The sequence below is a fragment of the Arvicola amphibius genome, chromosome 9, assembly GCF_903992535.2.
Source record: "Arvicola amphibius chromosome 9, mArvAmp1.2, whole genome shotgun sequence".
NCBI classification, from domain to species: domain Eukaryota; kingdom Metazoa; phylum Chordata; class Mammalia; order Rodentia; family Cricetidae; genus Arvicola; species Arvicola amphibius.
In genome coordinates this window covers 33,760,246-33,788,108 of record NC_052055.2, presented here as the reverse complement: position 1 = coordinate 33,788,108, position 27,863 = coordinate 33,760,246, and the positions used below count along the sequence as shown (strand labels likewise).

General features: G+C 53.9%; 3 protein-coding genes across 3 annotated transcripts; 1 reads left to right on the top strand and 2 right to left on the bottom strand.

The window, feature by feature from the left end:
* Positions 1 to 950: 950 nt before the first annotated feature.
* Positions 951 to 4,130, bottom strand: Them6 (thioesterase superfamily member 6). Its single transcript, XM_038343184.2, has 2 exons — positions 3,499 to 4,130; positions 951 to 1,854 (listed from the first exon to the last, which is right to left on the bottom strand). Exons 1-2 carry the CDS (start codon positions 4,009 to 4,011, stop codon positions 1,741 to 1,743), a joined length of 627 nt encoding a protein of 208 aa, XP_038199112.1. The 5' UTR covers positions 4,012 to 4,130; the 3' UTR covers positions 951 to 1,740.
* Positions 4,131 to 8,132: 4,002 nt separating this feature from the next.
* Positions 8,133 to 10,301, bottom strand: Psca (prostate stem cell antigen). The gene is made up of 3 exons (XM_038344167.1): positions 10,167 to 10,301; positions 8,910 to 9,017; positions 8,133 to 8,557 (listed from the first exon to the last, which is right to left on the bottom strand). Exons 1-3 carry the CDS (start codon positions 10,216 to 10,218, stop codon positions 8,343 to 8,345), a joined length of 375 nt encoding a protein of 124 aa, XP_038200095.1. The 5' UTR covers positions 10,219 to 10,301; the 3' UTR covers positions 8,133 to 8,342.
* Positions 10,302 to 18,013: 7,712 nt separating this feature from the next.
* On the top strand, positions 18,014 to 20,811 carry Jrk (Jrk helix-turn-helix protein). The gene is given in 4 exon segments (XM_038342467.1): positions 18,014 to 18,654; positions 18,656 to 18,841; positions 18,843 to 19,168; positions 19,170 to 20,811. Coding segments are annotated over 4 exon segments (1,659 nt in total). The 5' UTR covers positions 18,014 to 18,153; the 3' UTR covers positions 19,816 to 20,811.
* The last annotated feature ends 7,052 nt before the right edge of the window (positions 20,812 to 27,863 follow it).

Genomic DNA, 27,863 nt, shown 5'->3' with positions numbered 1-27,863 from the left:
GACCTGCAAAAGTCCTTGCCTCATGGTTGACCTTGAAGCTACCCAACTATGAATACACCCGATGCAAGACTACACATCTAGGTCATTAAGCAGGGAACCCCACATCCAGGCTATGTGCCCCCTCTAGCCCTGGAGGCAGAGACACAATGAACCCCATCTTGCTCCTACCGCTTCCCACCTGGAGTCCCCGTGGGCCTGTCTGGCAGCACTCAAGATACCTGCTACAACCCAGCCATACATTCACCCAAGGATCCCTACCTCTAGATTACACTTGGCCCTTTCTTCTCTGCGCATCTCCTCCCCTCTAACTCCACTAAGGGCAAAAGCCTTCTTCAAAGCCCCTGAAATCGAAGCGTTGAGTAGCCACCCACATGCCTGCGGGTTCAGGGCAGGCTCAGGGCTCAGGGCGGGAGGTGTGGAAGGCAGAGGAGCAGGACAGGTCTTCCCAGCTGCAGATTACTGACACAACCTCCCCACCCCTCAGTGCCCATTTAAAATTAACCCACTCCTTTCCAGGCCCTCAGGCCTCCCGGACCATGCAGGGTAGAGCGAAGACCTCCCCCACCCCGCCCCTATAAAATACCTGTTCTAAGTCCTGAGGATCCTACTTGCCCTACCCACAAAGGGCATGAAGAATGCAGTGCAGCCTGCACCCTACTTTCCTCCTGACTTCCTGGGACTCTAAGGAAGGAAACAGAAAAGCTGGGCCGGGTACACGTAACCGGGGCTGCAATATTCACAGGCTGGGGCTAGACAAGGAGGGGCTCTGGGTAGGAAGGCCAGCTGGGGTTCTAGCCTGCTCACTCTTGGCCTCAATCCCATGACTCATCAGGCTCAGCCCAACGTTCAGAGGCACCCTATGCCATCTGTGTTCCTCCAGAAGAGGGAGCGGGTAGGTCTGTGCAGGGGTGGCAAGGCTGCGGAAATAAGAACCCCACACACACTATACATGCCTTTTAAACGTTTTAATCTTGTGCTTTCTTTAAATAAAACAGATTGCAGCTTCCCCTTGATAGCACTAAGGCAAGCATAGTAGCATGGGGGTGGGTAGGGGGCGCGGGTGAGGGTCCTGGCACCACTGAAGCTCCTGGCTCTGGCTCCAGGTATGGTTCCCAGAGAGGTAGCGAGGAGGCAGCGCCTAGCTCCAAGCAACTGACCCCTCCCCTGAGCTGACAGGGCAGGTACTCAGCATAGTCATGGGACCCCTCCCCTACACCAGGGCTCCTGGCCCCGGTGACCTGGCTAGACAGGATACATAATCTTAGAGTGATGGGTATCACCAGAATCACAGCCAAGTATCTGCTTCTACTTGCCCTTCTGAGTTCTAAGGGGCCCTTGGGCTGGTCCTGGCCTATCTTCCCTGCTATAAGGTGACCCTCCAGAGGGTCCACTGTCCCTGAGTAAGCTGCAGGCCCCAGCCACACCCAGGACTACTCTGGCCTGCCTGATTATAAGCATCCCTGACTTTGGGCTCTGTGCTGGCCCTTCTGCTCCAGGAGCCTGCTCATCTGGGAAACCTAGAACAGTCAGGCTCTAGGGACCCAGGAGGCAGATCTGGGCCAGGACAACAATGTCCACCCCAACAGCTGCCCAGGAGGAGGTAAGCACAGAGGAGTTGAGTCAAGCGGGTAAAAGGAGCCAGGCTTGTCCAAGGCCACTCCGGCTAGGAGTGCAACCCAGGCGGCCCATTCTATGGAATGGACTGGCTGACAGGCAGGCAGGGAGGGCGCAGGTATGGCATCACTGGTCCTTTTTGGTGTCGCTGAGGCCACTCTCAGCACGGAGCAGCTGGCTGCTGGTCTCATTGTAGGCAATCCAGTGCTTCAAGTCTTCTGGCAGCTCAGGGGGCTCCACCTGGAGGGGGACAGGAAGCTAAGTCTCCAGAGAGCCAACTGCTGCTGTGTGTTGAGAGAGAGGCACAACAGAGGGGCAGCCAATCAGGCTGCTGCCCTCCTGCCTCTGGACCTCTGCTTATTTCACGTTCCAGCCTGTGACCCTGCAGGAACCATGCCCCGTTATGACACCTGCCCAGTACCTCCCAAATTCCCACTAACCTATTTTCTCCTTCCTAGTTCTTTCTATCGCATGCTCTTTGGCTAGGCGTCATCAGCGGGGCCTCACTTGAGGCTTGTCTCCAGCACCAGGCAAAAGACCGTGAGGCTGGCTGGTTGACAAGCTACCAGCTACCGGGAGAAAAGCAGGATGAGGGGCATAGGTAGGCACACTCCTCCAGGAGAGCCAGACAAGGCTGCTTCCCGTGAGTCCTTGCAGATGGGGGCTGAGGGCTGAGGAGAGAAGTTGAGCAGAGGTTCTTACCTCTCATGGTAAGTGCCACACAGCAGGTGGGAACTGCTGGCCCACAGCCTGGGTCCTTTCTGGGTACAATCTGCCCTCGATCTATAGTCGGGGCTACCCCTTCCTAGCCTGTGGCCCCCAGACTAGCCCAGCCTTAGACTCAGCCTGTCTTGAACCACATCTGCCTCTCCCTGGGACCCAACCCGACCCAAGATACAGTCCTGTAACCAGGGAAACTCCCAGCCAACCCCAGGCCTCCAGCTGAGCTGGGATGCCAGCCTGCGTTGGTTGTGCCTCCTCTACACTGTCACTGCTTACTGTGACTGCACCTCCAGTCCCCTCACCCCTCACATGCATTGTACCATCCAGTACCAACCAGCCTCCTAGGAGTTCATGACTCAACAAAGACAGGAGGAAGCCAGGGAGCCTTGTCTACCACCAGTCGCTGAACAGACTGGGCAAACTGCCCACCATCTCTCTGAGTGTTCCCCTGCAGCTATAGCTCCTAAGCACTGATGTAAGGCCAGAGAGGGCACAATAGGGTGGGGCATGCCCTGGCACCTTTCAGGAGCCTGCCCTGGCAACCATCACTACCCTGGTTGTCTCTAGGGTCACAGTTGCCATACTGAAGGAGCTGGCTCTGCCACCATGCTGGAGGACTGGGCCCTGGGGAAGGGCTTTGGGTCCCAGGAGGTATAGGGCTCCCCCCACCTCGAACCTTGGAAAGACACAAGGCTTGTGGTCTCCTGAGGTCAATCCAAACCCAGGCTTCTCAGCTGCGAGTTGTATAAAAGAGGGTCTCAGGTCCACTGGCATTCCCAGCAACTGCCTCTAACTGACCATACTTTTATCCCAAAAAGAGGCACCTGTCAGCGACTAGAGAAGGTGACTCAGCACTCTAGATAACACAGAACTAAGACTCAGACTCCAAGTAAAGAGACGTGGGCTGGGCATCTCAGTTCTGGAAGAGAGGAAGGGAGGAGAAACCCTGGGGTGAGGGGCAGGCTCAAAACTGGCTACGCCTGACTGTAAAGTCTTAATTCATAGATGGTGAGAACTCCAAGAGGGGCACCAGCGTGGGCCCAGGGGAAACGTGCAGAAGTGTTCCTATACAAGACCAGTCCCAGAACTTCAAAGAGGTCTTCCTCGTGGGAGGGAGCTGGGAGTTGCACGGGGCAGGGGCATCGGGGTGGGGCTGCTCACCCTGCGCTTGCACAAGTGCTGTACTACGCGATCCGGCGTGGTGCCCAGCACGTGCTGCCGGGAGCGCAGCAAGGCACACAAGAAGCTGTCGCGAAGGCTGACAAAGCGCGCCTCCAGGTAGAAGGCGCGGTCGTCCCAGCCTAGCAGGCGAGTGCGCACCTCGAAGGGCTCAAACAGGCGCAGCGAGCGACGATAGCGCGCGCACGAGGCGGCCAGCACCGTGTGCCCGCCCAGGTCGCGCAGCGCCCCCAGCACACCGCAGCGGGTCAGGTGCGCAGCGCGCGCCACGTCGGCTTCGCGCAGGTAGCGCGCATTGTTCATGTGAAGGAGCAGGTCCAGATCCGACGGCAGTACCCGGCCGGCGTACCGCTGCTCGGCCAGCAAGTCGCGCACGCGCGGCTGCAGCAGGCGTGCGCGCAAAACCGCACACGGCACGCGCACCAGGTACCAACCATCCAGCAGCGCGAAGAAGGCAAGCGCCAGGGCTAAGAATGCCACCAGCAGCCCCAGCATCTTGGCAGTGGGCACCTATTACCCAGGAACCCCTGTGAGCAGGTGCCTGCAGTGGGCCTGCCCCGGAGCTTGGGAGCTCCGCGTACCGCTTGGAGCGCACCACCTCTTCCAGCGGTTGGAGGGGTAGGCGCGCCGGAGGCATCAGCGCCACCGGCTGGAGTCGCGCGCACACTCGCTCATACCCACCCGGCGCGCGCCCTTGATGGTGTGTTCCGCGTCCTCCGCCAGAGCCGCTTTCGTTTTTCCCGGGGCGGGGCGCAGCTTGACGCGCGGAGCAGTACAGCGCCACCTCGCCGCCATGCTCGGAGCTGCAGGTGCAGGAATGACAGGGAAGCCTGCTCTCTCTCCCGCGATCCAGTCGCTCAGATGAGCATAGACAAAGATTTCCAGAACTTCCCCGGAGCAGCTGAGGGACTTTGTAAGGCAAACGGAAAATGCATCGCTAAAGATGCTGCTTCTACGAGGCTGCTGGTAACCCACAAGCCTGTCCAGACACCCCGCTTCCGCAAGGCCCCTGGGGCATTCACTCTGGTTTAGAGAGAATTAGACCCCATCTCTTGAGTGCCTTTCAGTCCCAGTCTGCAGCCACATTATTTGTCTCCCAGCATTCGGCCCGTGTCCACCAAAAATCTTGATCATCCTAAGTGCACCCGCAATAATTCCCTCTTTACCCCTTTTAATGCAAATAACATCCAAGATAGAGGAGAAGTAGCGGCGTGGAAAGGAGTGGCATGATGTACTAAGTTAAAGGTGCCAGGTATGGTTTGTGAAATGTCGGCCCTTTCCTTCAGAGTAGGGGAAGATTTTGAGGTCCGGCTGGCTCTCCTGGATAGCCTCCAGGATTTCAATAATCCTGTGTGCAAACGACTACAGGGAGCCCAAGGATGGGTAGACTGGTGGAGTGCCAGATCCGCTGGGCAGCGTTACTCCGACTGTCTCATACAGGGCTGCGTGGGTCTGCTGTGGTCTCTGTCCAGAGCATAATTCTTTTCCGGTTTTTCTTCCGAGGCCAGAAGCTATGGCTCAGTGGATGCCTGGGGTCTTCTTGGATACTCCAAGAGGCAAGGAACTCATTGTCAATCAGGGTAGCTCCAAACGACCGGAAGATGATCCTTTCCCACACATTGCTTCCACTTGAAATACCTTCCTTGTCCTGGTCTGCACTCTGGCTGGGGCAGGGCCAGACTCTAAGGAGGAAGAGACCAAGCAATGCTCTTGAGCACCGGCCTTCTGTACTCTGTCCATTGTGTCTCATGCCTCCAGGAAAGAGACCTGCCACGGTTAGCCAGGCTTCTGACACAGGGAAAGAGGTGAATGAGCACCCATCTTCGGGGCCTCCTCTGCTCCTGTCACCTTGCTAGGTTTTGAGCCCCTATCTGTTCGCTCTGCTTCCATTTTCTCTCCCCTACCCTAGCCTAGACCACATTGCCAGGGTCCTCTCGAAGAGATCTGAGCACACCTCGCTGTAGTTTCACGCATAAGTGATGCATGTCTGTCTCACGGCTGAACACTTGAGGAGGGCCTGCTTGCCCTAACAGACCTTGGTGTCTACAGGGTTGCTCAATATGCCCCTTTCTCTGCCAGCACTAGGCAAATAAGAGTGCTGGGTACAGAACCTTCGCTCAGGGATTTTTGGCTCTTCAAAGATTCCTGTTTGCCCTACAGCCCGGCGTCACCTCCAGAGACAGGTTGGCAATCCATTTTGGCCACCAGGGGGAAATACCAGGCAGGAGGCAGCAGGGCGGGGCGGGGGAAACAGGATGACTTTGCCCTAGACCTCGCCCCCACCCAACTCTGGTCCCACCCCATCTTTCCCTGACTGGGTACTGCTAGGTGAGCGGTGCCACACTGGTAGCAACTATGAGGGAGTGAGAGAACCATGCCAGGTCATTGGTTTGGTCTTGGCACCCAGGGGTGCCCTCTATTCCTCGGGGCACCTTCTGCCTTTTGCTTCCCTCACCCTAACTCTAATATTTCATTGCAAAGAAGTCTCCAGGGTAGGGTATGAAGGCCCTTTGTCCCTCTGCCCCTGGGCACTCTTGGCCTGCAGAACCTTGTGGCCACCGACCACAGGGAGAAAAAGACTAGGCTAAGGGGCAGCTGATGTGTGATCCCTGGTGGGCTGAGTCTACCCAGCAAGGATGGCCATTCTGCATGAGCCAGCTCTGGTGCCTCTGCCCTTTGTTCTCCCAGCTCTGTGTACAAGGAACAAATACTTCCCTATTTCTCTTATTTATGGGTCTGCCGACCAGCAGGCTCCATGCCGTGGGTTGGTTTTAGAGTATCCAGATGTGCCGAGGAGAATCCAGCCAAGCCTAGGTAACTGCCAGATGTGGTGTGCTAGGAACAGCCTTTGGGAGCAAGCAGATGCCCCATAACTGCTGAGCCGATGGAGCTGCGCGGGGTCCTGCAATCTGCGCCTTGTCATCCACTGTCTCCAGGGAAGACAGCAAGCCTCAACCAGAAGGATGGCTCCCAAGAAAATGCTGCCAGAAGTACCACCCTGCGTACCGCCCCCCCCCCCCGTGACAGCTGTTGCCCCCAGGTCCTGCACCATATTCCTAGTAGATGTGAGATCCTGCTGAAAGACCTCCAGTTCTTCAGTGTCCTCCTGAAAACACAGGGCCTCCTAGAGCCTGGTCTCAGCCCTGGATGCTCATTGTTTCCCAGGGTGAGAGGAATGTCTCCTACTTGAGGTCATACACAAAGGCTGAGGGTATCAGCTTCAAAGCCCTGGCCAGGCTCACCCTCAGCACGACCCCTGTCCCACTGGCCCCTGGGCTCCCACTACCACCACTGAATGCTGGGACTCAAGTTCCGACACCCAGCTCAGTACACACCTGGACTCTTCATTGATCTTCTATGTCTCCCGTGTGGGTACCTAAAGCCCACAGTCTGTGCTGTTACTCACCGTTCAGGAATTTAAAGCTTTGTTAAATGCCCATGATCCCTGAGAGAGGGAAGTGATGCCCCAGTGACTGGTCACACCTGGAAAAGCCCCGCTGGGCACTAGGTGGAGGGAGGTGCCGAGCGACATTTCCTTGACTTCCTCATGCTATCTCAACACTGGCATGGAGGTGTGGGGGGGGGGATCAGCTGTAGAAATAGGTTCCCCATGCAGATCCCCACCCAGGATCCAGGTTATTCCCAGGAATAAGACAGGCTTCCTTCAGAAGGGTTTTCCCAGGAATGGAAGGGATGGGCATGTCCTCCTGTAGTCAGCCCCCCTCAAGCTTTTAATGGCATGGACACAGACTCAGCAGAAGGAACTTGGGAGTGTGGGCCGGACACACTCCTGCATGGGGTGGGGTGGGGCAACTGGCTGCCTGTTCCGAGACTCTTGTGCTTGTATTTCCTATGTACCAGAAGCATGCAACTCTAAGAACAAAGGTTGGTTGGTTGGTTGGTTGTTTGGTTTGAAACAGGGTCTTGCTATGTAGCCCTGGCTGGCCTGGAACTGCTATGTAGACTGAGCTGGCCTCAGATGCACAGAGATTTGCCCGCCTCTGCATCTTGAACTCTGGGATTAAAGTGGGGGCCACCATGCCCAACCAGAACAAAGTTTGGCATAGTAGATTCGCTGAGGCTAGAGGGAGCTCTCCTTCCTAGGGGTTCCTCTTATTCATGAAAACTCAGGGCTTCCTTCCACTGGGAGGGTAGTATAGGAACACACAGGGCTCTGAGAAGCTTGGCTATGTGCTGGAGTCCGTACAACAAGGGCGGGTGTCCTGAGTTATGCAGTCCTACCTCCTGCCAGGTGCCACCACATATGTGTTCCTACCAAGACCAGGCCTCTAACCCCTAAAGTCAATGGTATGTTCATGACTCTTGATAGACATTACTCAGATGGAGGCCAGGCTCATCATGGGCTACTTAAGGACAGAAGCTCTCTCAGACTTAAACCCGACAGGTATTTATTACAGGCCTACTATGTTCTGGGGATCTATAAACATGGGGCAGGTTCCCCCCACCGGACTCATGTCCTAGGACTCCCAGCCCCTCACACCCACCTCCCATCTTCTTTTCTGCCCAGTCTAGCTCATTTCAGGCTTCACCGGGCCCTTCCCAAGTGCTGCTGTAAAGATCGGCTTAGCTCCCGGAGAGTGAGGGTGGTGAGGGAGTCCTGCAGCAGAAGTACCGGAGCAGAACTGGTGGGGCGTGGTGCTGGTGGGGGCAGGGAGGGGTGGGCAAGGTGCCAACTGTAGAAACAGAAGCCGCAGAGACGAGGGAGCTCCAGGAGGGGCAGGGCGAAGGCTAGCTCTGTGTGGATGTTAGGAGTGGTGGTGGGGTATCCCTGTCTAATAGAGGCTGTAGTGGGGCCCCCTGAGCGCCTATAGATGGCTGGAGCCCCACAGCCACAGGCTGCAGAGCACAGTGAGCAGCCCCAGGGTGGTGGTGGCTGGCTTCAGGGCATGGGCACCACTGACGTTGCATAGGTCGGAGTAGCAGCACGTGACGTTCTTCTTGCCAACATAGTAGCTCTCTGCGTCGTCCACACAGTTTGAGCTGCAGCCCTTACTGATAACTGTCACAAGTCCAATGGCCCCTGGGAAGACAGAGTGCCGTGATATTCACCTCCCTGCCCCTGTCTCGGGGCCCCTTCCTAAGCATGCTAAAGGTCTAGACCCACTCCACCAAGCACCAGAAATGTTTACTGGATGAGCGAGCATGGGGAGGAGGAGGGGGAAGGAAGGAAGGTGGAGATGAGCAGAGCAAGGGTATGCAGATATGTGGACAGGTGGGCAGATGGGCAGAGGAAGAACTGTGGCAAAGCCTAGGGTCTAGATTCTTTGTTGCTTGGCTGGAGAGGGGAAGGAGGCTGAAAAAGCCGGCAAGCAGAATGGCTGGGCAGCAGGGCGGCAGGCAGTGAGAACCGTGTTGGGGAGCGGGGGACTCACGGACGCGTGATGTCCAGCAGCTGTTCTCGCCCTGGCTGCAGTTCTGCACATTCAGGCAGTCTGTGTTGCTCACCTGCGCAGTGCAGGAGTAGCACTGCAGGGCGGCACCTGTGGGTGAAGCAGGAGGCTCCAGGCTCAGAGGCCAGCCGGCCGCACCTCTGGAGAGCCTTACCAGAGACGCCAGTCCCCACACAGAATGGAGAGACACAGATCAGTCCCCTCCAGACGGCTGACACGAAGAGGCAAAAGCCCAAAGACTTCCGACACCCTTCACAGAGGGCTCTGCCAGCCTACCTCCCCTTGGTCACCCAAAGCCCACAGTCTGTGCTGTGGCTGCTATTCCAGAATATAAAGCTTTACCAAATGCCTGTGATTCCTGAGAGAGGGGGAAACAGTGATTGGTCACACCTGAAAAAAGCCCCACGGGGCACTAGGCTGAGGCAGGTGCAGAGAGACAGTTCCTTAACTCCCCTTTGCTACTAGCCACGATGGTCCACCTGTCTTTGTTCCCTAAGCCCAGCTTGCCTTTCAGCCCCTCCTAGACCTCCGCAATGCTATGCAGCGATGGTAGGCCCCTGGACCTATCCTGGTCTGTGTCTGGAGCTAATGACACCAATGTCAGGGTGTGTTGGTTGTCTTCTCTCTTCGAAAAATGGCAAAGCTGGGGTTTGAGTCACACCTGTAGGAACAGGTGCTGAACACCTGATTTGGGTGACTACAAACTTCATCTTGCTTAGATCTCCAGTGGCCTTAAGAACAGTTTTACAGTTTTTTTTTCTTTCCTAGAAGAGGAAGCTGAGGCTTTGAGAGTATAGTGACCTTCCTGAGGTCACTTGATGGGAGGGCCCAGAATGCTAGACCATCACAGACTGCCCACCCAAGTGGGCTCTCACACTGGAGGCAAAAGTAGCCAAGGATAGACTCTTGAGTCCCCTCTCAACACATCCTAAGTACCTTTTCCTACTCCATTCTTCCCTCCCTTGCCTCTGTGGCACTTCCCAGCTTGAGACTTTTGGCCCCTAGGCCCCCTGACTAAGGACTCCTAGCCCTGTACATGTGTCCCTCGGTGGCCTTTCTGGGAACCCTTCTGTTCCTCATAGCTGCCTCTCATGGGACAAGAGTGAGAGACCACACAGCAAAGCTGCTCTGGCCACCCTGCTCTTCTCTCTCCTCTTCCCATCTTGTCATCCATCGGCCCATCCGATGGTTCTTCTTCACTCCTTCCTTAGCCCTGCCCCATGGCTGTCCGTAGCTTACCTGGCTGCAGGGCCAAGTAGGTGGCCAAGAGGACAAAAAAGAGAGCCTTCATGGTTGCGGCGGGCAGCTAGCTGCGAGTTTGTCTCCAAAGGCTTTATATGGCTGCAGTTGGTAAGGGAGGCTCTGCAGCTCACAGTCAACAGTGACAGGCTCCCTGGAGCCAGTGAAAGCCCAGGGACCTGCCCATTCCAATCTGATCTCACACACCACCCCTCCCACTGCCTTTGTCGTACTTTCTGGTGCTGGAGGACACAGCCTATCCAGGGTGGGGCTGCTGTTTCTGCTAGAAGCCCTTTCTCAGCCACCCACAGGACAAGGGCTAGAAGTCCTAAGACACCCACACCGTGCCTGCCCTTCTCGGGGAATGAGGCCAGTTCTGGAACATTCCTTTCTTAAGGTTCTCTACTCCCCCGAGTCATTTGGTCAAGGACAAAGGTGCATCCGTGGGACCCCAAGGCTCAGCACCAAAGCTGTGTTGCCTTCTTGGGGCCCATGCCCCCTGAGAAAACAGGCCTGGATTGAAGGGCAACAGACATAATAGCAGACAAATGGCAACTGACTCCTGGAAGGTGTCACTGAATCGGGGCTCTTCTGGGCTTGCCTGTCTCAGATAGGTGACCTAAGAGTCAGTGGGGAGTTTGGGCAGCTGTAAGAGCATGTCCTAGAGCATTGGCGTGTGCCAGGCCCTGGACTAAGGTATCTATCTTCAGGACCTTTTTATCTCCCAATTGGAACTTTAGCTATAAGAGAGTCAGGAAACACAGCTTCTGGGCCAGACCCACCTTGCACGCAATTGCTCTGTGGTCTGGGAGGCATCCAGCTTACAAAGCAGGGAGGGACAGCGGTCAGGCCGTCTCTCCCTGTGCAGCTCCCTGCTGGGTTGTAGTGGCCGTCTTGCTTTTGTAAAGACCACAGATCTTGTGGGTCAGTCTTCCCCAGCCAGCTCTCTGATCAGTTTCCTTTAGATCCAGGGGTCCAGGTCCATGGCTTCCTACTGCTGTTGGCTTTGGGGTGATCCATAGTCTCTGTTGCTTGTCTCGACCTGAGACTCACCTACATTCGCCATCCCTCTGCCAGGCTGTCCTGGCAACCTTGCTGGGCCACACTGTTTTCTGGTCAGATGCTAGTGGGTAGAAATGCTACTTACCATGGCCACCATTCATTTGCCCACAGCCAGGGACAGTGGTCTCTGGTGTTCTCTTGCTTCTGCTGATAGATCTCCGACTACTCCTTCACCCTAAATGTTCCTTGAGAACAGCCTGGCATTTAAGGCGTTAAGTAGTATTCCCCTCTAGCCTCAAGAAACCACACCACACCCCAGCAATGCCAGGACCAGGCAGAACCACAGATTGGCCCATGGGCTCTACTTGCAACCCCAGGCCCTCTGTGATCTCCCCTGCCCGACTCTCTAGCACTCCTGGGCTAGCCTCTTTTCTCTGGAAATTCTCTCCTTTGGTACTAAAGAGCCTGCGTCTCAGAAAGAGGCAAGATCCTGCTCAAGGTCACAGAGGGTGAGGGTACCGTCTCCCAGATGCTTTCCTGCTCTCTGCCCACCTAAAACTTCTTCTTGGAACATCCCCTCCTGCCACAGGCCTCCCATTCCAGGGAGTGCTGTAAGTACCCACAGCTTGATTGTGTCCCTGTATGGCTGTCTCCCTGCTCCCACCCATCGGGATGGCTGTCCCTGGAGAGACCTTGCTTATCTGTCTTGGCACTGGAGGCACCGGCACCCAGCACCAACTGGAACAGTCATTTCCCAAATATTTACAGGTGTGTAAATGTTTGTCGATCATGCTTGATACGGCATGAATACTTTAAAGGCAAGCCTCCTCGCCCGCATATCAATGCCTGGAGGCAGTACTGGTTGGCTAAGTCCAGGGGCACTGGACGGATATAGTGGACACAGGCCAAGATCTGCGCAACACCCAGAACCTTGCAGAACCACTGGGCCCCGAGTGGTGTCCAGAGAGGGAGCTCTGGTAAAGGGTAGCCTAGTGGTTTCACCTCATCTCCAATACTGACGACTGTGACTATGATTTTCCTACAGCCCCACCTCTCACCACAGGCTTAACTCTGATTGCAGCCCAACACTGAACACTCATTCTGGTGACCTTAGTCAAACAGGACAATATGGCCACACCCTGAGTCCTGGCTATATCCATATATGAGCCTGATCATGACCACACGCTGAGCTCTGACCCTGACCCAGGTTACACTATGATCCTCAATACACACTGAGCCCTGATCCTGGTCACTCTTCCTAATCTTGGGCAGTGAGCTCTGCTCCTGCTCACACCATGATCCTGACTCTGGTTGCAAGCTGATCCTTGACTCTACCCCACACACTGAGCCTGGATCCTGGTCACCCTGTGTGCCGTTACTCTAGCCACAGACTGAGTAGTTGACTCTACTCACACACAGCCCTGACGCCGCTCATACACTGAGCCTGATTATGGTTACATGATGAGGCCTGATCTCAGTTACACAATTGGCTCTGAATTTAGCCACTGGCTAGCCCCTGATCCTTGCCCTTCATGCTTAGAGCATGCCCTGAAGGCAACCTTGTAGCCTGAGGTAGGCATGGATTCTCTGGCCAAACACTTCCTGAAAAGACTTATCACAAAGGGCATACCCCCTCCAAGTCACTCCAGGAGTGAATGTGGTCTGGGTGTGACCTTGACGTGACTCATCCTTAGCCTAACTCCACTGCCCGAGTCTCTAGTTTTTCTTGTTCTCTCTTTTCCTTCTCTCCCCACTACAGCCCACTATACTTCCTGGAGAGCCTGCCTGATCACATAGCAAAGAAGCCACTGTTCTTTGGGTGTGGATTCTCAAAGCTATGCCTTTCCATCAGACCCCTGCCTCTTCTTAGGGAGCTATCCCAGGGTTTCCTGCCTGCACACAAATCACGGTTGGGTGGAATCATAATTTTGCACATAGATGGCTTCTTAGTCAGCACATGGAATGTAAAACCATAGCTGACTTCTGTTTATGCCACCGCAGGCCTTTGGAAACAGCCCCTCAGGTCAAGGGTATGACACGGGCAGCCAGGCCTCCAGGAAGCTGTATGTCCTCTCCCACTAAGGTCACCATGTTGAGTCATGGAAGTCAGCATCATTTCTTGCAAGCCCTGTGTCTGATATGTGGATGAGGTGTGGGAACCCATGTCATGTGAAAGAGTGTGGGTAGAGGTCAAATGTACAGGACTGTTTGTTGTGAGAGTGAGTACAGGTGTAAAAATGAGTATCAGGGGTACTGTCCTAGAGCAACCTCTGGACAGTGGGCTGGAGGCCTGAAACTCTGCAGGCCCTGATGCATCCTGAGACGTGTCCTGACTTTAATCTCTGTGGTCCCTGCTTACCTAGAGGTGATTTTTCCTCAGTACTATTCATGGCTCTGTCTGCAACATCCCCCAAACAGGCTCCCAACTGTCACCACCTAACCTTCTGCTTTAAGTCTCTTAGAAATGTCCCCGTCTTTTCCCGTTTTTCTTCACATGCCTACTCCTCCTTGGAGACAAGTCAGCGAGACAGGGAGGCCTGAGAAACCTTCTAAGGGGGAAGGGGAGGTTGGTGATTTCTCCACCTGAGTAACGGGCACCACTGCAGTCCAGGCCTCCTCCAGGCCAAGGCTTGCAGGTGGCGGGAACAGTCTTTCAGGGATAATCGAGGGCCTTGGGAGATGGCCAAGGTAAGATAGACCATGATAAGCGATCTGCCAAGACTGACCCTTTCCAAGGCCGTTTTGGATAAATTGGGAGGGCAAGTCTGGCTGATGAGGAGGCTGCCGTGGTACAGGTGTCATCTCAAGGGCTGAACTGTGTGGATTAGTGGAAAGGAGTAGAGGGGACATCTTAGTGCCATGCCCAAGGGGATACCAGTCTTCCTCTCTTTCTGACCCCTTCCCCACGGCGAGGGTGAACTCAGTCCTTGACAGGGTCCTGGAGTCATGTGCCAAGCCCCACTTCCACACCAAGCCCTACCACTAGAGAAGTATGTGATCCCAGGTCCACAAGGTGGCAGCAGAGATCCAAATGTAGGGACAGAGCCAACCAATTCAGGGGAGTCCAGAAAACTGTCAGAAAAGCTTCTTAGGGCCCTGGGTTCCAGCCATACTGCATGTCCAGTATCTTCTGAGACTCGGTTTCCTCCTGTGTTTCACATACATTTAACTCTATCATGCCGTTCATGACCCAGAGTCATGTACTGCAAGACAGTGGCTGTTCCAAGCCAGGGTTTCAGGGCTGCTCCCAGTGCAGCAGCAACAGCTGACAGTGAGGGAAGTGGGCAGAACAACAGGACCAAGGAGGAGGCCATAGATGGCCAGGGCACAGACTAGAGGTCAGGCAGATGGAGGGAGAGGGGAAATCCAAAGAATGGATTCTGGGAGCAGGGCTAATCGGAACTGGTCCACTGGATATGAGGGAGAGTTCAGAGTGACCCTTAGAGAATGGGAAAATGGAACTGCCAGGAAACACTGGAAGGTGGGGCGGGGGAGACAGGCTGTTCAGGAGGCTCCTGATCTCCACTTCAGAAGCACAGTGTTCGAGGCACATGTGGACAGCCATGTCCAGGTGCTGGGCAAAAGACAGAAGCCTGGACATCAGGGAAGAGATTCTGAAAGAAGACATGGATTTGGGAGGTGCTTGTCCTTCTGTGGTATTGGAACTCTAGCACTGGAGATCCCCAGAGGGTGTGAATGGAGAGAGCAAAGGATCCAACAAGAGAGGGTGGGGAAGGGCAGGCAGAGGGTTCTGGGTACTCAGGCAAGGGTGTGAATTAAGGAGCAAGTTTCCATTATATGTCTTTCTATGGCACAAATACCCCAGTGTGGAGGCCTGAAATAACACAATTCCGTTTTCATACGCTTCTGCAGGTCGGGGTACCAAGATCAGGGTGCCACCAGAGTTGTATTCCAAGAGAGCGTGTTTCCTGGCCTTTTGGAACTCCTGTAAGCCACTTGCACTTCTTGGTTGGTAGCCTTCCTCCATCTTCAAAACCTAGGGACCAGCCTCTGTTGCTACTCCACAACCTTCATTGCAGGCTCTTCTCCCATTTGGTCCTTTAACAACAAACATTGTGCTTATACGAGGCTCACCAGACAATAAGAACAAACTATCTGCTTCAACGACTTTCACCTAGTCACAACTGCTTAGTTGCGGGCATGTGTGTTCACAGGTTGGGGAGATTAGGAATTGGGCACCTCATGGGCCACCACCACACAGCTCAACACATTTCCAGTCTCCAAAGGTTCAGATATAATTCACATGCAAAATGGTTCATCTCATCTCAAGGTCTCCCAAAGCATAGACGCTACACTACCTTTCAAATCTCATCATCAAGATCACCTAAATGGGCACATTTTGAACTTTTGTTTAAAAGGAATGGAAAGGAAAATGTGGTACACTAACACAATGAAGTACTACACAGCAGAAGAAAAAAAACCGACAGCTTGAATTTTGCAGGAAAATGGATGGATCTAGAAAACATTATTTTGAGTGAGGTAACCCAGACACAGAAAGACAATTATCACATGTACTCACTCATAGGTGGTTTTTAAACATAAAGCAAAGAAAGCCAGCCTACAAACCACAATCCCAGAGAACTTAGACAACAATGCGGACACTAGGAGAGACTTACATAGACATAATCTGCATGGGAAGTAGAAAGTAGAAAAAGACAAGATCTCCTGAGTAAATTGGGAGCATGGGGACCTTGGGGGAGGGTTGACGGGGGAGGGGAGAAGCAGGGGGCAGAGAAAAATGTAGAGCTCAATAAATATCAATAAAAATGTATTTAAAAACCAACAAAAACAAAACAAAAAGGAATGGAAAGGGATACTGGCTACGGGAGGGTCTTGGGAACCTCCCACCACAAGGTGACGCTGGACTTAGCCTCCAGTCTGTGCTTGCCCGGTCAGGGCTCCCAGGACCGGACGCTCAGCCCGGGCTTCCGCTCCTGATGAACGTGCGGCTCCCTCGGCCCTTCGTCGTTTTACGGGCGAGGGAGCTGCCGGGCCGGGGCTGATCCCTTGCTCGTCCTCGGTGTAGCGAGCTAGACACCACTGAGATAGAAGCCTCCCGGTGGTCTAGAGCGTCCCCGGAAGTGACTCGGGGAAGGCCGCGAGGAGCGGACCGCTGGAGAGCTGCGTGGCCGGCATTTCCGGCCGGTAGTGGCGGCTCCGGGTCCTCAGGTGAGTGGGGCTGGGCCGGGGCCGTCGCCGCCACCACGAACTGACTGGAGGCCGGACCCACGCTCCCGCCCCGGAGTCGGACGCGCGTCGTTGTTTCTCCACCCGGAGGAGTCGCGCTCGGGACTGGCGGATCCCTTCTCGGGTCCTCCCACGGGATCGGGTCCCCCTCGGCTCCCAGGCGCTCCACCGGCACGCAGACCGGGCAAGCTCGGTCGTTCCTCCCCTCCTCTCTTGCCCGTGTTTTGAGTTTTTCTCAAGTGTCGTTCGGGCTGCAGCCCGATGTCAGGTTGTTTCTTAACACCGGTATGATGTCTCAGGACCGACTCGAAAAAAAATTGCCTCTCCTCTTAAGAGCTTACACTCCCGCCCCAAGAAAGTAATCCATTAATCCCCTGTTCAAGTGGCCCTGTGTTGTCAGTGCTCTCTTTGAAGTCCCAAAGTTAGGAGCCTCCCGGATTTCTGCAGCCACGTTTCGGAAGTTCTAAGAGTAGTACAAGATTCAAATTTTCCCTCTGCCCCTCTTTTCCCTTCCTCCCTTCTAGAACTTACTGGGTAGCCCAGCCTGGCCCTGTACTCACAGCAGTTCTGCCTCAGCCTCTCAAGTGCTCGAATGACAGGTTTGAACCACCACACTCAGCTTGACAAAATCTCATTTCTGAAGTGGGTGGATTCAGCCACTTAACCACTCTGCGCCTGTGCAGGGCAGGCATTATCAGGAGCTGAGGTCCTCCTGAAAGCTTGCCTGCCCCTCAAGCTGCTGCAGAATTCCTCAGCTCCCTGGGTTTGTTACTGAATACCCACCACCACCCCCAGAGTAGACTGTGGCCTTGATTTCCTTCTGTTCCACAGGGAGCTGCACACAGCAATTGTCATATGTGCCAGTGGTGTGTGCACCACCCTCACTGTGACTAGAATGGGAGACCCTCAGGGACCAGCACCAAGAGCTGCAGACCAAGAGGCTGACTTGAGGGAGAAAACAGGGTTACACAGCTGCTGGTGACAAGTCGACATTCCCCGCATGGTTTTTGGAACTCTTGCACATTTAAATGTGCCTCTTGCATTGTGGTCTTGGGTGCACTTTTGTGTTGCTCATGGAAATAATTCTGTAGCCTTCTGATTCATCAAATGCTTGATTGGGAGGAGCTGCCCAGCTAAGGTTGGGGGTGTTGGAGAAGGCAGAAGCCATTAGGGATGCATTGTGACTCTTACCTTTTCTGGACATTTATGAAGGTTGCTGGTGCTGTTTGCTCTGGGGTTTGTAAGGAAGGGCTAGATAACAGACTGGACAGCAAATCCCAGGCCGAATGAATGGCACTGATATTCCAAGTGACACTTTGAAGTGACTAAGCCCATCTTGAGTGTTCTCGGTAACATTTTTTCTTTCTTCTCTGCCTTCCAGTTCCTGAAGTGTATGGTAAGACAGCGTTGCGTTGTCAATCCTGGTGAGAAGTGTTCCTAGCTCAGAAACCTGGACACTTTGAAAGGGAAAAGCTGCCACCTCTTGCCATCTGTGTGAAGACCCAAGGCTCCAGCCACGCCCAGCTGTCCAGGGTAACTCAACCCTGTCACCTCTCCTGAAGAGAACAGTAGCCTACTACACTACCAGAACGTGAGGCCTGAGTGCTGGAGCCTCACTAAAGGGAAACTGAGAGCGGAGCCAAGAATGAACCTGGCTTGACCGTAGGAGCAGTACTGCACAAAGGCAGACAAGAGCAGGAAGAGACTGTGGCCCAGGGAGCCAGAGAGAAATTTAGGTAGGGAAGGACAGGCCCAGCCCAGCCTGGACTACCTCCTCATGGCCTCCAACCAGGCTGCAACCAAGGGCAAGGGGGAGAAGCGGAAGCGAGTGGTGCTGACCCTGAAGGAGAAGATTGACATCTGCACCCGTCTGGAGCGTGGTGAGAGCAGGAAGGCCCTGATGCAGGAGTATAACGTGGGCATGTCCACTCTGTATGACATCAAAGCCCACAAGGCCCAGCTGCTCAGGTTCTTTGCCAGCTCGGACTCTCGCCAGGCGCTGGAGCAGCGGCGTACCCTGCACACCCCCAAGCTGGAGCACCTGGACCGAGTGCTTTACGAGTGGTTCCTGGTAAAGCGGGCTGAGGGCATCCCCGTGTCAGGCCCCATGCTCATCGAGAAGGCCAAGGACTTCTATAAGCAGATGCGGCTGACGGAGCCCTGTGTGTTCTCCGGAGGGTGGCTTTGGCGCTTCAAGGCCAGGCACGGCATTAAAAAGTTAGATGCCTCTAGTGAGAAGCAGGTAGCCGACCACCAAGCTGCTGAGCAGTTCTGTGGCTTTTTTCAGGACCCTCGCAGCTGAGCACGGGCTGTCCCCTGAGCAGGTGTACAGTGCCGACGAGACCGGTCTTGTCTGGCGGTGCTTGCCAAATTCCACCCCGGACGATGGCACTGTACCCCGCTTCAAACAGGGCAAGGACAGACTGACTGTGTTAATGTGTGCCAATGCCACAGGCTCTCACAGGAATTAAGCCCTTGGCCATTGGGAAGGGTGCTGGCCCCAGAGCCTTTAGAGGCATCCAGCACCTGCCTATTGCTTACAAGGCCCAGGGTAATGCCTGGGTAGACAAGGAAATTTTCTCAGACTGGTTCCATCATATTTTTGTCCCCTCAGTGAGAGAGCACTTCAGAACCATAGGCTTGCCTGAAGACAGCAAGGCAATTCTCTTGCTGGACCATTCGCGGGCCCACCCACAGGAGTCCGAGCTTGTGTCGGAGAATGTCTTCACTATCTTCCTGCCTGCCAGTGTGACCTCCTTACTGCAGCCCACAGAGCAGGGCATTCGTCGAGCCTCATGAGGCTCTTATTAACCCTCCTGTGGCCTTCCAGGGCCTCCCCACCCGCCACAGCATGAACGATGCCATAGTCAGTGTGGCCTGTGCCTGGAATGCTGTGCCTAGCCAGGTCTTCCGGCGGGCCTGGCGGAAGCTGTGGCCCACGGTCACGTTCTCTGACAGTTCCTCCTCTGAGGAGGAAGCCGAGTGCTGCAGCATCAAGCCTCACAATAAGGCGTTCGCACACATCCTTGAGCTCGTCAAAGAAGGGCCCTCTTGCTCTGGCCCCAGGCTTCAGAACAGCAGGGCTGAAGAGCATGGGGTGGCAGGGAGGGATATAGGTGAGGCCCCGTCCCAGGCCACTGGGCAGGCAGAGAAGGCAGAGAAGGACGCTGGTGAGGATGACGAGGCAGCTTGGGAGCAGGCAGCCGCCTCATTCGAGGCGCTTGTGCGCTTTGCGGAGCAGCAGCCGTGCTTCACCGTGCAGGAGCTGGGGCAGCTGCAGGCACTGCACACGGTGTTCAGGAGACAGCAGCAGCTGAGGCAGCCGCGTGTGGCGCTCAGGGCTGTGATCAAGCTTGAGGCCCTTCAGGAGCACCCTGGTGTGTGTGTGGCCACAGCCCGCTCTTCCTTGCCCTGCTCATCCACAGCAGGTGACAACTGAAGAACCTTGGCTGCCCCTGCTGATCCCCGGCAGCTCCGCTCTGTAACTCGCAGCCGTGGGGCCCAGACAGCCTGCTAGTCAGCATACTCAGCCGAGAGCATGGCTCCTTGTTTACACAGAGGGTTCTGTATGTTCTGGCTAGTGGTTTTACTGTAGCTCTTAGCACAGATGGGTGTCATTTGAATGGCAGGAGACATGTGCCCTCTCCTTTGGCACTCGGGAGCCTCTAGCTGCAGCTGGGTCCAATGGGCCAGATCTGCCTCTGGTGTTGGAAGACTGAGCCATGTTATCAGGTTGAAGTGCCTTGAGGGGTGTCCCTCCAGCCCTCAGGAGGCTCACTTGAGGTCCAACTGGTGGACCCCAAGCCCAGTCCTGAGGGCACTGGCTCAGCTCCTAACCTCAGTGCTCACATCCCCCACTAGTAGCATCGGCACCATGCCAGCCTCTTAGTCTGAACCCACCTCAGTCATGGACAGACAAACTCAGTGGTGAGACTCTAGTGTCCCTGTCAGCAGCAGGCCCTTCCTCTAGGGTCCAGGTTCCATGGAGACATTGCATACTAGTTTTAGCGTTGCTCAGAGGCCAACATGTCCAGAAGTCCATGCTCCCCGAACTTCAAAGTAACAGCCTTTATGAGAACAGTTTGCATGAAGTCACAGAGCAACACTTGGTGACCTGGAGCTCAGCAGGGATAGGCAGGCTAGCAGTACTGCTGTGGAAGCTGCTTCTGCACTGGTTGGTTCAGCCAGCTGTCAGAACATGACTTTCCTGACTGTGGAGCTGATGAGCAGCACCGTAGCTGCCGTGTCTGACTCCCAGCACCCTTTGCAGTGGTTAGCTCTCAGTTCTTTCACCACAACTTTGCCTTTGGGATTCACATAGCTGAGTTGCCACAGTTTTCAATCCAGTGTTCGACATCTGTTTCACCAAGAGACCTTTGTGGAACCTATGAGAGCCAGGGGTTTGGGGAACGTTGGTTTGTGTTTCTTTGTTCAAACACTGTTGCAGACAGCTCTAGCTGTGGCTGAACGTTGTCTTGACCTGCATGTGTGAACATTATTACAACCATGTTTTTAGAAGTCTTTGTTGTGATTCTTTGGTCCCTGTTGACAGGGATCGCTTTTCTGTCACACCACTTTTTCTGTGTGTCTAGGTGACATCTGTGTGCCCATTGCTCTGTGATTTCTGTTGTGTTACTGTTGCAGCTGCTAGAGCTGCTGCAGGTCAGGTGATGGACGTGGAGGGGAAAGTCCCACCCTAGGTGGATGGGGCAGGGCTGGCAAACTCCTGGGTCCATGAAGTTTGTGCCCATCAGACCACATTCCAGGACCAGTGCTGGCTGGCCTTGAGGACCTGCTACTGGGCCTGCCACCTACTAGATTCGTGATGTCTGTTCCCAGGGCACCTTCCAGAACAACTAAGGTGAGCAAGACCCTTTGTCTTCAGAGAACCAAGATGAAGGCCAAGTGTTCTGCTTTTCTCTTCTACAACCTCAAGCTTCCTTGAGGCTTGTGCTAGAGATGTCTAGGTACAGACTTGGAAAGGGGTGTCAGTATCCTGACAGCGTGCATTTCTGTATACTCTGAGCATGCCTAAGCCACTTTCCCTTGGAGCTAGCCTCTTAGGAGCCCAAGCAGTTCAATGTGTTAGCCTCAGAACCTTTTCCCCCAAGCACTCTGAGACAGTAGACCCATTGTGTCAGAAGTCACTGAAGCCCTCAAAAAGTCCTAAGCTCTCCAGGGCAGAATGTGCTCTAGTCCTCTATATACTGTCTGCTTCCCCCATGCCTCTCAGATACCCAACCTGGCTTAGAGCTGGCAGCCCTGCTTGTTTCCTGTGAGCTGGCATCATAGCCACATGCGCCTGTACTTGGCTCCTTCCTGCTTCCTAGCAGAAGCCAGTTGTTCCATTGGCAGGCAGATCTTGGGCACTGCAGTGTCACAGTTCCCTGACTGCTCCTTTCCCACCAGCAGAGGCTCTTCTCTCTCCCCATCACCTCTCTGAGGTTAGTTTGTCAGCTCTGGCCCTCTGCTTCCAGGGGACTGGGATGATGGCAATCCTTGTGTTCTCAGCAGGGCCAGAGTAGGACTGCCCCTTCATTTCCTCTAGATAGGCACAAGGAGCTGATGCTCATAGTGGTTCCTTGTCCAACAAGGGCACATGTTATTTTCAGGGTGTGCAGTTTCCTCTTCAAGGGGATGGGCACCCTGAGCCCTACCTGGCCCTTTGCAGGTGTCCAGGGAAGATCATTCCGTAGCATCTGGTTGGAGAACGTCCCTGCTCATGAGGGCCCATATAATTACTATAGTCCCCCCCCCCCATCGGTACCTGCTCCTTGGTGGAAGAGCAGAAGCATCCTGTCACAGCCCTGCGTGTTGTCTCCACAGAAGTACATCTACAGCAGGACGGAAGTCACAGCCTTTGTCCTGTGGGTGGAGGACAGTGGGTGGGTAAGTTGGTGGGTTAACTGGGTGACTGGGTAGAAGAGGAGGCAACTGCCCTGCCCAGTTACCTAGGTGGAAGCCAGAGTCTATTGGGAAGCCACTCAGGTCCTTCAAGACCAGCTGCACCGGACCCAAGTACCGCGTGTGATCTCAGAAAAAAGCTGGGTAAGGTCTGGGAGAGGATCCAGGATGGGGCTGTGGTCACTGTTATCACCTCCTTTGTTGAAGTTGGATCTGAGATTAGCTGGAAGAGGACCCTGCAGGAGGGTCCAAACTGTGGAAGTTGGAGCTGGGATCAGCCTCTTGTGAGCCTGGCCTTCAGTGAAAGGACACCTGAACTTAGTGAGGTGGTAGCTGCAATGTGTGGGGGAGACAGTGGGGTTGTGGCTGTGGAGTGGACTGCCCTTGTACTGGCTCCAGCTCCTTTACATGATGGCCCTTTGCCTGCTTGTCCTTGCCTGCCACCAGCCCCGTCACCAGAGCACCCCTTGCATTCCTAGTGAGTGTCGTGCCATCCTTGATCATGGGACAACAGGTTTTTAAGTAGGGATTCCAGGGCTCCCCGCTAAGTGACAGGATCAGCTGCAGCCTGACTGAATTTAAGGAATTATCTTGGCATTGTTTTGTTGCAGTTCCAAAGATGCAACCCTCAGCTCTACTCGCCCTGTGTTTAATAGCAGAGAGGCTTAAGCTTGGGGGATGAAGATAAGCCAGGGTGCAATGCCCTTTAGGGGGAGCATCCTCAGGCTGGAAAGCTATGGGGGCTCTTGTATGATCGGGAGGCTATGCCAGGGTCCTGAGGGCCCTTATAGATGCTGAATCCTCTGTAGGACACCTAGGCCAGGGTTATCTTCCCACTAAGTGCCCAGGCCCCTATCCAACACCCTGGCTGCCTCATGCCCTTGCATCCCTGAGATCACAGCTTCAGCCTTCACCATCAGGCCTCGGCATCCCGAGCCCAGCACCAGCCCAGATGAAGGGAGCTGCCTGAGAGATGGAGAGCTTTGTCTACTGCTCATGAAAAACAGGAGGTAGAAAAGACAAAAGCTGTGTTCATGAATAAAAGGCCTCTGTGGAACTCACCAGAAGCACCATCCAATAAAGCTGTGTCCTCACCTGCCATCTCTAGTGGTAATAAATTCACTGTGTACTCCTCAGCCATTACAGCCTTCATGTCTATGTTCCTTGTGATCTCTGAGTCAGGGCTGGCAGCTGCCCAGAGTGCTGAATTGGCTCTCTGTCCTACCACTGGGGACAGGCATGTGCCCTGTAGTCTGGGCATTCTAGAAAGCAGGCCACAGTGAAGCTTGGAGCTTCTGGGCTGTATCCTCCTGCAGAAGGATTCTGGGAAGGTTGGAGGAACATCAGACCAGCCCCCATGGGTACCCCAAATGGGCAGAGAAGAGGTGTGGAGTGGAAGAACAGATGCTAGGGGGCCCCCTCCGCACACCATCTCTGCACAGACATGAAGCCAGAAAGTTTATGCCCTCTGGTGGTAGGATAGAGACTTGTCCTTGTTCACTTCTGTAAACATCCCATTTACAAGGCCATGTGCACATTTGTGCTAAGAGATTATTTGGATGGACCCATTGATAGCCCCTGACTCATTGTCCCAACAGGAACACCCCACCTCCTCCCCAGTCCTGTAAGGCTAGGCAGATTTATGCTTGCTGAAGACTGCACAAACTCCCTAAGCAGCCATCTCTGTTTTAGTAGTTTACACAAGCAAACCTGAGCATGCAGGAGACTCCCTGGAACCTTGGGCATTCTACAGCCAGTCGCCTACCTGTCCCCCTACCTGGGAACTCCCGTGCTGGTGGGCCTTTAGAAAACACTCCTGACTGAAGGTGTCTGCGGCTCTGGGGTATCTGTTTCCTGTAGGCTCTACTTAAGCTGCCTGGTCTCTATATACTCTGTCCCCTGTGTGTTAGACTCCACACTGTAGCATGGCTGCTATGCCACCAAGCCACAAGGTCACACTCTGTTAAGTAGTTTCTCTCATGGTGGGAAAGTCAGGCCCTCAGCTGCCGTTTTGGTCAAGGACTTCTGAGACATTCCTAATAATTGGATTTTATTTGCTGACATTAAGTGGCATGTGGGCTGACAGGCCTGGCTTCTTACTTGATAAATGGGATCAGAATGGCATTGTGAGTCCTTTAAAAGCTTTATAAAGGATAGCTATGCCTGTCACGATGCCCAATATCTAACCCTGTGCCAACCTCTGCAGGCCTCCAGTGTCATCTATTACCTCATCTCTCAGTGACCTCAATGTGGAGAGCATTCACATCTACCAGACATCTTCTGAGGCTCCCTTACTCCATCCCCTACAAGCCTGGCGAGGGCTGGTGCTGATGTGTCCACAATAAGGCTGTGGGCCATTTGCATATTGAATCGTGAAGGGTCTGCTTGGTGAAACAATTCAGGAAATTGTTTGGGTCCCTATCTATGAGGCATGAGGCGTGATACCTGAGGCTGCTGTTTAACGAGGCCAGAAGTTCTGTTTTGGAAATGTAGTGATGGCCACACATCTGTGAATGCAATGATGGCTGAAATGGTACCTAATGGTGGTGGCTTAACCAGCCAGATCCAAAGAGGAGGTGTTCACCCTGGAGTCTGGGAAGGGCACAGAAAGCTTCAGGGGACAGGCTAGGATCACCAGGAGCCCTACATCAGGAAGCCTGCAGAGATGAAAGAGGAGACAGAGTCACTCATGGGAGTTGGAACCAATGCCTGAGAAATCACACCTGCCCGTGCTGCTGTTCCTCACTTCCTGTCTCCCTATAGCTGTGCTCCTTGGTAAGGCTTGTGAAAAACCATCAAAGGTCAGGAAAGGGACATCAAGAAATTGAGCCAAGGAGAGGGAACACTGAACCAAAGTCACGCCATAAGCAAAGACGGGTTGTGCATGTGACTGTCATTGGCTGCACCATCAGAGGTGACTGGCTTTGTCTATATCCTTGAATTTATGGAGTACCTACTAAAGTTAAGGCCATGGAGATATCATCGTACATAAAACATTCACTATGGCCTGGGTACCAAGTTAGAAAGGCAACTTGAGAAAAGGTTTGACCCCTTGAGTGTTTGCCATGGGCTCAGGAGAAGGCAGGCATCAGTTTCAGGTAAGAACCAGGTGTTCACAGATACAGTGTCAGGTATCCATTAGCCTAACCATCTACCCATCCATCCGCGCATTGAGTCATTCATCACCTATATACCCACCCAATCTAATACACACTCTTTTATCTACCTACAGTTCTGTCCATCCATCCAACTAGGTAACGCACTCCCTCATCCACTGATGTATCTGCTTGCTTATCTTTCATCATGCAAGCATCATCAACCTTCACCCTCCGATCCATCATCTGTCATTCATTCATCATCTATATCTATCCATCCATGTATCATCCAATCATCTTCCATTCCTTTATTTATCCATTCGTTCACCTGTCTGCTCATCCATCATTCATTCATTGATCTGTCTATCCATCCATCTACCCATGTATTCCTCAACCATCTGTCATCCACTATCTTTCCATCTGTATATTCATATCTGCTTCTTCACCATCTATTTGTTCAGCCATCATCCAGCTAACATCCATGGATCATCCATCCATCTACCCACCCCTCCACCTGTCTGCTCATCCATCATCTCTCCATCCACCCAACTGTCCTACACTACTTCTACCTACTTGTCCATCTGTCTACTCATTCACCTTTCACCCACTCACCACCTGTCCATCTGTGCATCTGACACTGTCATCGTCACCAAACCACTTACTCTCGATGGTCTGTACCTGCCAAACCCTTCCAGGGCTTACTAGATTAGAAATCCCTATCTCCCAGTGAGCAGCTGAGGCCAATGCCTCATCTAAACTTAGAAGCATGGTCCATGGTGTGTTCCTTGCCAGCTGCCCCCTGAGTCCATAATCTGCCAGGCCTTCCTACCTTAGAGATGATGAACAGAGGCCACAGGTGGAGGATGCAGGCTTGAGTTGCCGGTCGAGACCAGCTGAGCTGTTGTGTTTGCCTTCTTTTTGCCTGTTTGGATGCTGACTATTCCTGGACACAGGCTGTGCTGGACTTACTGCACACCACAAACAGTTTTCTTACCTCACTTTGCAGATGGAAATCCCGAGGACTGGAGGGTCTGGGTTCCCCAAGTCATTTTATTTTACCTAGGCTCCCGCTGTGAAGGTGGGCAACCTCTATGCCTCCTAAATCATCGTGCACTCTGTTCATTTCCTCTTGAAAGTCCGTGTCTCCCGTAGATAAAGCCACACTCAGCCAAAGGGATGGAGATAGGCCATGGGCCTCAGGATGGGCCTAAGGCTTTTAGTGAGGACAAGACTAGGCCTTAGCTACTTACTCACCTGAGGCTGAGCTCATATCCTTGTCAAGTAGCTCATCTCCCTGGACCACATTTCAGAAACTTCCAGAATTGACATCCTGCCCTGGCATGACCCCCAGCCCCCACCCACAGAGGTGTTTACCCAGGTCAGGCATCAGTGGTGCCTTTGAGGAGGCTCTTGCCATTCAACCACCCCAGAGTCACCGCATGGTACACAGGGCACCATGGATCTCTGCCTCACTGGTCTGGCTCTCCCGTCACCAGTCTGCTGAGCACAAGGGAGGATTCTTATATGCTTTGATTCCCTCCATTTTCTTCTTCAGTATTTATTGAGCACTTTCTGTTTGTCAGGTCTCAGCATGAGCACTGAGTCCCTCAAGGGTCCCATGATGTAAGAAATGTGGATCCCAGCACAGCCCCGTGTTTAGGGGCTGATGGTGATGAGACCTTTGACCTGGTTCCATATCCCATTAGGTTTGAGCAAGGTGGAGGCATGCCTCTCCCTGGGTAGACGATTGCAGCAGGAGCAAGGAGGGTGGTCTAAGCTTTTCCAGGAACCTCCACCATTACCCATGAACCAGGGCCAACAGCCAAGCTTGGGCTCAGACTGTCGGTCCCTTCCACTCTTCACCTGCATGTGTGGCTGGACATGTCTAGGAAGGGCCCAGCTCTGCTAGTGATGCCACAGCAGGTACCCAGACCACAGGCCACCAGTCACAGTCCTTGAAGTGCAGGTCAAAAAGTTCCTCTCACTTTGGAGAGACCGAGAGACCAGGCCAGCAGAAAGCAGGAGCTCCAAGCCCCAGGGATGCAGACCAGCATCTTTCACGTGGCCATCTGGCTCTCTTCTCACCTGGACCCACACAGGGGGAAGAAAGGATCCTATAGGAATGGATGAGATTCGACCCCCTGGAAGGGACTTGCTGAATGTCCCCAGAACAGACCCAAGGGATGGGGATGCAATGAACAGAGAGTTCACAGAAGGAGCACTTTTTTTTTTACTGCCCTCCTTTGGGGTTGGAAACAGCTTCCAGCACACTGTGTGGGTCATAGGCAGAGGAGATGCAGTTACTTCTTGCTGTACCACTCCCTAGCCCTCTGCTTTCTCCACCTTCACCTCCGGCTACTCACCTGCTACCCTGGAGGAAGCCGTTCCTGGACTTCAGCCAGCCTCCTCTTTCTCATCCAAGGTCACTGGCCTATTGGGGAGATGGCAATCCAGCCCTAGATTGTTAGCTGGTGGTTTAAATGTTGTG